Here is a 10,614-nt window from a genome sequence, read left to right as displayed (position 1 = left end):
GGGGGCATTCCTGCCTACGTCTCTCAGATATGGATACAGGGACACGAGGATGAACATGTGGTTCATCCAAAGACTATTGCCCCCATCCCACCCACCTATGGAGGTGCTGCGGGGCGGCCAGGTGTCCACCACCTTCTGCTATGTTGTCTTTATTGTAGTCAGGAGCTTCACTGGTGACAGCTTTGGTATCAGAATATTCTAGGATGTAGTTTCTTTCCTGGTCCATCAATTATTAGCTTTTTGGGTTTTGTGTTTAAATTAAGAAACCGCTAAATGTCGTTTGTGCCCACAGTAAAGTAAGTGAGAGACGGGAATTCAGAGACTTGAGACCTTAGTTTGGGGAAAGCGTTTATAATGGAGTATGGTCCTACCAGTCCCAGGGTTTGGAATCTGGGTGTGTGGTGAATAGCTTCTGTCTGGAGAAACTACTTGTTTTCAAAACTGGACGTCTGACCTCTACTTTTTTATCTTTTGAGGTCTTCAGTCACCTGAAGAGACTGGGCTATGTGCTTCGACGATTCCGAGCAAGGTAAATCCCTATCTTATTTCCCTGGAATTTATTCTAGTCCTGGAACCTGGCTGACTGGCCCCAAAGTAGAAAGTGGCCTCTCCTTACCTGGAATCCTTGGGGAACTGCAGCTTTCTGAACAGGCTGGAGGTGCTCTGTTGAGAAGCATGTTGGGACAAATCTGGCTCATTTCACCTTATCCTGGGCTATCAGATTGAGCCCCGTCTTCAGCCCGTTCACTCCACAGATAACAACTGAGCACCTACAGCTCAGCGTGAGAATGGAGATACAGTACTGGAACAGTGCCTGGCACTTAGTAGCAGATTTGTGCAAGCAGATTTGTTAAGTGAAAATATGAATGAAGGACCAAGTGAGGAATTAACAGCTGAGTAGGGTTTCACATTCCTTTTGCTAGGTTAAATGTTCTTTCCTTCTGGGTCTTCTGAGCATCAACACCTTAGTAATCCAGCACAGCTAAGAGCCACAGAGACTTTCAGACTCAGGAGGAGAAACTGGTACAGCCTTTACAGGTTCACAGTATGTCACAAATGCTCTAGAACAAGCACATCCTTTAATTCCTGAAAGTGGAACATATCTTAAGGAAACAGTCACAGATATGTGTGTAAGTTCACCTGTGAAACGTGTTTATTCATTCAGTCATTTGTTCAACGATATTTATTGACCACCTACTGGGTGCCAGGCCCTATGCTGGTTGCTGAGGAATAGCAGAGAGCAAAATCACTGCCCCCACAGAACTTTTATTTAGTGGGGAGCTTACATGAAACACCATCACTCTGCGAAATCAGTGATCTTGGAAACATACCATAAGCTCAACAGGGAAAGCGTGGTCACACAGATTAAAGTTTATCCCTTAGAGCAACGCTATTTGATAGAACTTTCTGTAGTGATAAAAATGGTCTGTGTCTGTGTTAGCCAGTATACGTGGCTTGTGTAACCATGGGACTGAATTTTTAATTTTGTTTAATTTTCATAGATTTAAATTTAACTTAAATAGCCCCTTTTGTCTAGGGCTACCATATTGGACAGTACAGCCTCACAGCCATAAAAAAATCATGGCAGGGAAGAATGAATAATGTCCATAATATACTGTTGAGTGTAAAAAAAGACCACACAGTAGTATGTTAGCACAATGTCATTTTTGAGAGGGGGAAACATGGGGAAAGACAGTATCGTGTTTGTAAGAAACAATGTTAGAAAGACAGTATGTGTGTTTGTAAGGAACAACGTTACAGTAGTATCTATGGGTTTTATTTTCATTTTTCTTGATTTTCCAAGTTTTCTCGTCCTCCTGATTTTTCTCACTAGGGATTAATTATTTATTGCTGGCTCTTCAGGAGCCCTGGTTTCAGGGAACCTCTGTTCAAAGGTGCCATTGGTGAGACCCAGAGGCCTGGACAAAGATGCATGGGCAGGCCCCTGTGTCTGCCCCCACATACCCCGTGTGCAGGTCTGCCTGGGGCCTTAGCCCTTGGTTATGGCTCTACCCCTGGCCCATGACTTACTCTGAGCCAGTCCCCCACACATTCCACGGGGAGCACCAGACTGAGGAGGTGGATCTGTTGCCTGCCCCATTCTCACCCACAGCTCCATCCTGTCCCCTTACGAGAGGCAGCTGAACTTGGATGGCAGTGTCCTGCGCTTGGAGGATCGGAATGGCAAGAGGAAGAGGAGGAGCTCCAGCTCTCAGTAATGCTCCCCACGTGGCCACTCCCGCGGGAGAGCCTTGAGGGAGTGCTGGTGTTTGGGCCTTGGAGAATGCCCAGGCTTAAGAGCTGGGCTTGGGCTCAGGGAGGCAGTAGGGCACGTGTGGGTCGCGTGCACCTCAGCAGTCAGGAGCAGATGTGCTGCATTTCCTCCCCACGTCCCTCAGGTCAATTAATAAGAAGCCCAAGGCCCTGGAGAACCCCCTGCAGGGGGTGGATGGGACATCCGAGAGCCTGGCAACCTTCAGCCCACCTCCCCGAAACCAGAACAGCCGATGCCCAGAGGAGACATCCCAGGAGTCAAGCCCCGTAAAGGGCCCCATGGGCCCCTTTCAGCTTCTGGGGTCCCTGGAGCCCTGCCCTGGGCTGGCCAGGGAGGGGGTGCGGTGCAGCCAGGAGAGTGGCAAAATGGAGAACGGGGTCAAGGGGGCTTGCAAGCCACGCTGGAACTTTGAGCAGATCTCCTTCCCCAACATGGCTTCAGATAGTCGCCATACCCTCCTGCTTGCCCCCGCCCCAGAGCTGCTCCCGGCCAACGTGGCAGGGCGGGAGACAGACGCTGAGTCCTGGTGCCAGAAGCTAAACCAGCGGAAGGAGAAGCTCTCCAGGCGGGAACGGGAGCAACAGGCAGAGGAGGCCCAGCACTTCCGGGAGGATGTAAACTCGGATCCCGAGGTGCAGCGCTGCTCCAGCTGGCAGGAGTACAAGCAGCTGCTGCAGAGGCGGCACTTGCAGAAGACCCAGAGCCGCCCCCCACACCTGTGGGACCAGCCTGTCACGCCCTTGCTAAGTCCCAGTCAGGCAGACTCCCCAGGTACCCCCTCATCCTGCCATAGGCCACAAGACTTTGAAAGGGGCATGGATTGACCACAACTGATGGAGGCTTAAGAAAGATGGGGGAGGAGAGAGCTGTCAGTGGAGTGGAACCCACAAGGATAGTCCATTCTGGGAGGCAGCAAAGAGACCCAGGTGGGAAGGTTTAGAAATGGCAAGTCGGTGCCCAAGGAGAGGCGAGGAGGAATGAAAACTACAACCACATCCCTAAAATCATAAACGAGATGCATGTGGAGTGGCTCTGCCACCAACTGGTTGTGGTTCCCTGTTCTCCCACCTCTGTCAGAGGAGAACAAGGGGGTGATATATTGGTCAAATAAAAAGAAGGCTTCTTGTATGCCCTGCATGTTAAGAATAGAGAACTAATAGGCAAGAATTGTGTTAACGAATTCAGAACTACAGTCCTTAATGGGAACATGGTGAGTTGTAAGTAACTAGAGTAGTGTTGTCAGAGCAGTTAAATTTGAATTTCAGATAAACAACTAATTTTTTTAGTATATGTATATTCCAAAAGTTGCATGGGGCATACCTATACTAAAAAAAAGAAATCTGCTAAATCTGGCAACCCTAAACTAGATGGCAGATTCAGAAATGTCAGGGGGAGTCTGGATGGTTGACTCCCCTCACCAACGCCTTATTTTCACCATCCTTGTAGCCACAGTCCTTCAGCATATCTCTGTGCTGCAGACGACACACCTTGCTGATGGAGGTGCGCGGTGAGTTTCCAGGTAGTGCCTGTCTCCACAGTACTTTGGGTGCCGGCAGGAGTTGGCAGCTGGGATTTTACTCCTGAAGTTGGGCATGAGCTGGGGGAATCATTCTAGGGACCCCTACCCTGGCTAATATTCATGTATATCTAGGGGAGAGGGAGGAGTGAGAGACAAGAGTAGATTTTTCCCCAGGTTCTCAGATAAGGTAGCCGTCCCTCCTTAGTCCCCCTGGAGGAACTGGGGGAGGGAAAGGGTGGTGTGGAAAGAAAAGATGGGGGAGGAGAGCCCCTGTTTCCTAAGGTTTCTCACTCTGTCCTCAGGCTGGTGGAGAAGTCTGGGGGCTTGGAGATCAGCTTTGATGTTTACCAGGCCGACGCCGTGGCCGCCTTCCGAAAGAATAACCCTGGCAAGCCCTATGTCCGGATGTGCATTAGTGGGTACGGGACCAGTGAGCACTACCCCCGGGCTGCTGCCAGTTCTCTCGTAAACCAGCTGGACCTCCTCTCCATGCCCCTGGCTAGTTCGTCAGTCCCTGAGAAGAACCAGCGGTCCAGAGAGAGGCCCCATAGCCAGTTAGTGCTACAGGAACCCAGGCTTCCCAATCCTCACCTCTCCTTCCTGGCATTTTCGAGTAGTCTCTCTCCTGTGCCACTTTAGTCCCAGGCTCACCCAGCAGAAGGGATGTGAATCAGAGGGATTTCCAGGCCAAGAGTGGCCAGAACCTTACTCTTCCTAGTCCCCTTACCCAACCAGGGCTCTGGGTGTTACTTGGACAACTTAATCAGAGCCGTGCAGTTTGCAGACAGGAGAGCCCAGGGGCCAGACTTCTTGTACCAACTGCTGTCTTACAATTGCCCTTTCCTGGGAGCCTCAGAGGCCTGGGTTCTCAAAGCCTATGGGTGGGCTCTGTTCAGGTCTCAGTCTAACCTTGATTCTCACAGATTTGATGAGCCAGTCCCAGACCTCTGCACCCTCAAGCGGCTGTCCTACCAGAGCGGGGATGTTCCTCTGATCTTTGCCCTGGTGGATCACGGAGACATCTCCTTCTACAGCTTCAGGGACTTCACGCTACCCAGGGGTCTGGAGCACTGACCACGCAGCTCTGGCAGGGCCTGGGGTCTGCTCTGAGGAACCCGGACTGTCTGCTCTCAGGGACCATCTCAGTTGCCTCCTACACCCAGACTCTGACCTGTAGCTTCAGAGGCTAGTCTGGGCCTTGGCCCTGGGTGTCTGATGCTTGCAGGAGAGGGGAGCTTTGCCCCCGCTACCTGGCTGCTGCAGCACTTCCATGCCCCAGGCCTGAGACTGCTGCCTTGCAGTAAATCCCCTTGGAACTCATGACTAGATTTCAGAGACCAGCGAGGCGGGGCAGAAGAGAGGACTCCGTGCCTTTAAATGAGAGGGTGCCTGCTTCTTGCGATAAAGCCAAAGCCATTAAAAAATGGATCCCTTTTCTGCAGTGGCTGGATATACTGGACGAGTCCTTCCTACCCACCATCCCATTGTCCGTGGAACTGGCCCCCAGGCACTCACCCCTGCTGTATCCACCCACAGAGAGTGCTGTGTCCTCTGGTGCTAGAGCTAAGAGCAGCCCTCGGGAGGGAAGGAATGCGACCCGACCCTTTCTCTGGGAAGTCACTGACTTCTAGCTAGCTTGGCTTTCAGAAGGATAGTCCGAAGAGGGAAGATGGCATTCCACTGGTCCTTCCCTGAACGCAGCCAGGTCCGGGTAGAGGGGCGGCCGAGAGGCAACGTGTCGGTGTGGCTTGAATCCTAGTCTTTCTGAGCTGTGCGGTGGAGCGTGCAGTTCACGCCCAGGCCTCGGGCCTGGCCTCCGCGCCCCTTCTGCTCCCGTCTCTCCTCGTTCCTAACCCCCTCCCTCGTCGTGAAAACTCCGGTCGCTGTTGCTGCCGATGACTCGGAGGAAGGTCCAGGCTTGGGGGCCGCCCAGAGAGGAGGCGCCTCGGCGACGCCCCAGTCCCCAAACCACCTAGTTCTTGGGTCCCGAAACTTGGCCCTGTGTTCGCCGGTCACCCTCTCTGATTGGGGTCTGCTCTCAGGGACACGGACTGGAAGAGCCGGCCGGGCTATGCCCCTCCCAACGGGACAGCTCGGGGCCAGGCTGTGGGAGGGACCGCTCCCCGGGCTTAGGAGGTGGCCCGGGGCCGCCGCGCGTTCCGGGAACTATTTCCTCCTCCGGGAGGCGGCGGGACACTGGGCGCGGCGCGGTGTCCTGCGATCAGGTACGCCCAGGTGAGGCCGAGGGCGGGCCGGCAGTGCCTCGTACATATTCACGCGGGCCTCGGCCCCGCCCCCGGGGTCCACGGAGCCGCGGATTGGCCGGAGCACGGCCCCCGCCCTCCCCGAGGGCGCCCGCGCTGCGCTCGGCCTCTAAGGCTTTGCGCTACCGGGGGCGGGACCAGGCCCGGGGGGGGGCGGGCCGCTGGGGCTCTGCGCTCCGGGTTCCGCGGGCCCGGCCGGCTCACCCTTTATGTAAATAGAGGCGGCTCCGCCCCCTGCTCGCCGCGCCGGAGGTGAGCAGGAAGGAGACTGCCGCCCAGCAGCCCGTGGGCCCGCGACGGAGCGAGCGGAGCCGGCGGCCGGCGCCGAGGGACGCGGAGGCCTCGGACGGGGGCTGGCCTGGAGTTCCAGGTGAGGTGAGGGCTGGGACCCACCTAGTCGAGCCCGCCCCCTCGGGGCGCCCGCCACTTGGGGCGCCCGCCACTCGGGGCGGGGAGGCAGGGGAGGGCCGGGACCCCTGGCTTCTCCGGGCTGGGCGGGGAGGGCTGCGCGCCGATCCGCTCGCCTCGCTCCGGATCCCGTCGCTCCGCTCGTCTGGGAGAAAGACACCTGTAGAAAATGCCGCTGGGAACTTTTCTGTGCCTGATCCGCCCGCGATTACAGAATTTGGGTTTCGGGTTTGCACAATAGTGTTGGCTTTGGAGAGCAGGGAAACAGGTGCTCGGCCCGGCTGGGTGCGAGGGTCACTGCGGGCGGAGACGGAGTCCCCGGGTCTCGGGCCCCACGTGTAAGGCGCCTGGCCGGAAAGGCAGGCGACGCGCGTCTCCAGAGTGGCCCTCTCTCCGCGAGCGGGGGCCGGAGCGCTTTACGTTGGCGGCTTAGCCCCTGCTCCTGCCATCTGGGCCTTCTCCCTGCCGGCCCTTTGTGCCTCCTAATCCCCGGACACAGGAAGCCCGCGGAAGGGACTTGGGTCTTGGGGCCTTTCTCCGCCTCAGGCGGCTTTGGATACCTTTAGGGCACGTTACGGAGACCCAGTCTCTTTTCCAAGACCACGGGGGTTGGGTTGCGCTGCGGGACACTGGGGCTTGGCAAGAAGTGAAAAATACCGTCTTGCCAAAGAAAGTGTACAAAGTTTGCTCTTGGCTTGCTCAGGCTGGACGGTTCACAGACACACCAAGCTTTGGCTGTGGGGAGAACTGACTGTAACTAGGAGAGCTGTGGTGTGGCCTCCTGAGGCTCTCACCTGAGACAGGTGAGCTTTGGGTGAGGTGGGCGGGGCGTAGGCTCGGCGCCGTTCCCATGGGGATCCATGTGCCAGATGCAGGGCGTCTTAACCTGGGCTCTAGGGAGCCTCTGCAGAATTTACAACTCAAGGTCCTGTCAGGCTGCAGAGGGGATTCTGAGCAGGGAGGGGAGGAGTGTGTCAGGGAGACAGGAAACCCCAGGTGGGAGGAATAGAGCAGCAGAAGAGAAGAGCCCTAGCCCAGCCCAGGGGAAGCCAAAGTCAGAAGTGGCTTCTGAGGAACAGTCTGGGTCTTTGTGAGCTGAAGCATGGGAATGGTCCAACTTCTTTATTTTATGCACAGGGGATTCAGATTTGGTTTTCTTCAACTATCTGCCCCCAGTGCTCACTTATGTCAGTGAGGGCTCAAACCTAGCTCTGGGGGCTCTGACCAGTGCTTGCTCCTATTCTCTGAAGTTAGACTGGGTCACTGTCTGTGGGAGCCACTGGGCAGTGTTTCCAAGGTCTGGGGTCATCCTGCATCCCTACTTTTCCTTGAGGCAATGGAGTATCCCCTTTAGCAGCAGATTAATATATATATTTTTTATTTATATTTTTAATTTATTTATTTTTGGCTGCACTGGGTCTTTGTTGCTGTGTGTGGGCTTTCTCTAGTTGCGGTGAGCAGGGGCTACTGTTTGTTGGTGCGCGGGCTTCTCATTGCAGTGGCTTCTCTTGTTGCGGAGCTCAGGCTATAGGCACACGGGCTCAGTAGTTGTGGCGCACGGGCTTAGTTGCTCCGCGGCATGTGGGATCTTCCCAGACCAGGGATCGAAACCCGTGTCCCCTGCATTGGCAGGTGGATTCTTAACCACTGCGCCACCAGGGAAGTTCCAGATTAATATAATTTTAATAACTTAGTGACTTAGTACTTAGTAGCGCTTTAATGCACAATAGCATTAAAAGAAAGAAAAAGTCCCTTAATCCTAGATGACCTCATTGGTTTAAAAAATAAAAAAGGCAATAGGAGCCCATTGGGGCAAATGAAGTGTTTTAGAAAGTGTAAAATAAGACAGAAAAAAACTTCTCCCTCGAGCCTCACAGTCTTTCCTCAGATATAGTGCTCATTAAGTTTTTTAGTGTCTTTCGACTCAGGTGTAGTTTTGAATTGTGCCTTGCCGGTTTCTTGCTGGATGACCCTGGCTCTGTCACTTAACCAAACCTCAGCAAGGCTTATTTTTACAGTTGTTGATGAGAGGATGAAAAATGTCATAAACGCGTGTGGCCTGGCACATAGCTGGCACCAAGTGAGGGTGGGCTGCTTAGTGTCCCCACGAGGCATAGAAAGCGTGGGGTCACCTGCGGCAATTTGGGCAGATGCCTGGGTCTTTTGGGTGTGCCTGACGGGTTGTGAGGGAATTTGGCTTCTCTGTCCAGAAATCCTGATTTCTGAAAGCCTCTGGAGATCAGAACTTTTAGAATGAGGATGTTGCTCCTTGGAGAGCAGAGGTAGAGGGCAGTGGCCTCTCCTTAACCTCACTTCGGGTTCCAGTGGCCCTTGGGACTTCTGCTGTTCCTTGGAAAAGCCAGGAGTGAGGCCTAACGGCCAGACCCCAGCTGGCAGGCCTTTCCTGGGAGGAGTGTGTGTGTACAATCTAATCTGCTTTGCTTTCTGCTCAGGGGAAGGCTTGGCTGTATACATTCTGCACCCTGGTGGGCGGATAGGTTGGGGTAGCACATTCCTGCACTGCTCTGTTGTAATTAAGGAGATTTTCTGTGAACTCCATAGTGCCTCCTTTCAACCTCATTTAGGGAAGGGGTATCCTCTCCTGCCAGGACTTCCTGGCCCCAGGACCCTCCCTCCCATAGAGAAAATGGTACACGGAGCTGGAAAGTTTGGCTTCTCTGCCATCAGTCTGTGACCCCCTATCTACCACATTGGAGACATTGAGCATCCCTGGCAAGAGTCTCCAGGGGCAATGTGGTGTTCCCTGAAGGGTCCTGCCTGACGTGTCAGAGGCGGGTTTTGAGACACCTGAATCGGGGGCCAGGGTGGAGGCCCGAGAAGCCAATGGCCCTTGCTCCTGGGTTGGCTGCCTTGAGCAGCACTGGCTGCCTGGACTCACTTATCCTGAGTACTCAGCTCGGAGAGGCCTTCTTATCTCATCAGGCGATATCGCTATCAGGGCTCCCCCTGGGTCTCCTGAGGCATGCCAGGTCTGTTTGGCAACTTTGTTTTCCCCTGCCCAGGAGTAGTTTTCAGGGAGAAGCGGGGCATGGGACGGAAGATGGGCGGCCCCCAGTAGGGCCGCCAGTACTGTTCGCTCATCTCCAGCCCTGGCTCCCTAGGATCCCCTGGGAAAGCCTCCTCTCCCTGTGCCCTGTCAGCATGGGGCTTGCCCAGCTCCCTTGGGGGTGGCCTTCCCTCCCCACTCTGCCTCTCAGAGGAAACTGGTCCTTTGAAGAGTCACCCTACTCCTTCCCCTGCCCCTTCCCGGGAACCACAGTGAATTCTTGTGAGCTAGGAGAGGCTCCTCTGGGCGTGGGGACAGGGAAGCTGCTAGGTACCTGACTGTACCCTTCAGGAATTCAGCAGAGACAGGAGACTTTTCTCGAGACACCCGACTCAGTGTTCGCAGGGTTTGATGAGAGGGACTGGGTACAGGACTGTTTGATTCTAGTAAATAATGTTATTGTTGGATCTACTTGCCAAGGAGCTGGGTGTCCTGGAGCCTGGGGCTGAGGCAGGACCTGTAAGGGTATCCCCAAGCAGGATGTCAGGCATGATAGGCACATGGCCCTGGCCTTGGTCAGAGACTTGAGAACAGGACGGGGAAGTTCCCTGAGGACCCCGTGGGGCCCCAGCCCAGTACTCTTTAGGGTCAGTGGCTCCTGACTGGAGAACACCTTTGCCTACCTGATCCCCATTCAGTCCCAGCTGTTCATTTATTCAACAAGTATTTATTGGTGCCTCTGTGTGTGCGGTGTGGTTTAGACACCAGGCATAATCCTTGCACCAAGCAAAGGTCTCTGCCATCACAGGACTCAAATTCTAAAGGATGGGAAGCGTGAGTGACCGGAAATGAATGTACGTAGTAAATAATCTGTTAAAAGGCAATACAAGCTATAGAGTAAGAACTAAAGCCGGAGATCAAGACCCCTTGGGAGGGGGGCAGGTTGCAACTTTAAACAGTGGTCAGGATGGGCCTCGTCAAAAAGGTCACATTTCAGCACAGACTTGCAGGAGGTGAGGGAGTTCTTTAAATAAATTTTGGGTGCCTCTCAGGTGTGAGGGCACTAAGCACTGGAGATACAACCATGGACAGGTCAGGCGGGGTCCGGTCCCTCCCTCCTGGAGATTACATAGCCTGGAAG

The 10,614-nt window shown here is 54.5% G+C and overlaps 1 protein-coding gene across 1 annotated transcript in view; it reads left to right on the top strand.

The window, feature by feature from the left end:
* Window positions 1–5,219, top strand: part of TSEN54 (tRNA splicing endonuclease subunit 54) — a 6,932-nt gene extending 1,713 nt beyond the window's left edge. The window contains exons 6-11 of the mRNA XM_007454345.1: window positions 477–529; window positions 2,114–2,215; window positions 2,400–3,046; window positions 3,722–3,782; window positions 4,097–4,213; window positions 4,718–5,219. Of these exons, the coding sequence (XP_007454407.1) occupies window positions 477–529; window positions 2,114–2,215; window positions 2,400–3,046; window positions 3,722–3,782; window positions 4,097–4,213; window positions 4,718–4,868 (1,131 nt within the window). The 3' untranslated portion in view covers window positions 4,869–5,219. The remainder of the gene's footprint in view (window positions 1–476; window positions 530–2,113; window positions 2,216–2,399; window positions 3,047–3,721; window positions 3,783–4,096; window positions 4,214–4,717) is intronic.
* The last annotated feature ends 5,395 nt before the right edge of the window (window positions 5,220–10,614 follow it).

Source organism: Lipotes vexillifer, unplaced genomic scaffold, assembly GCF_000442215.2.
Source record: "Lipotes vexillifer unplaced genomic scaffold, Lipotes_vexillifer_v1.1 scaffold518, whole genome shotgun sequence".
Lineage (NCBI taxonomy): Eukaryota > Metazoa > Chordata > Mammalia > Artiodactyla > Lipotidae > Lipotes > Lipotes vexillifer.
Note: the sequence above shows the minus strand (reverse complement) of the source record. Positions and strands in the feature narration are given on the sequence as shown.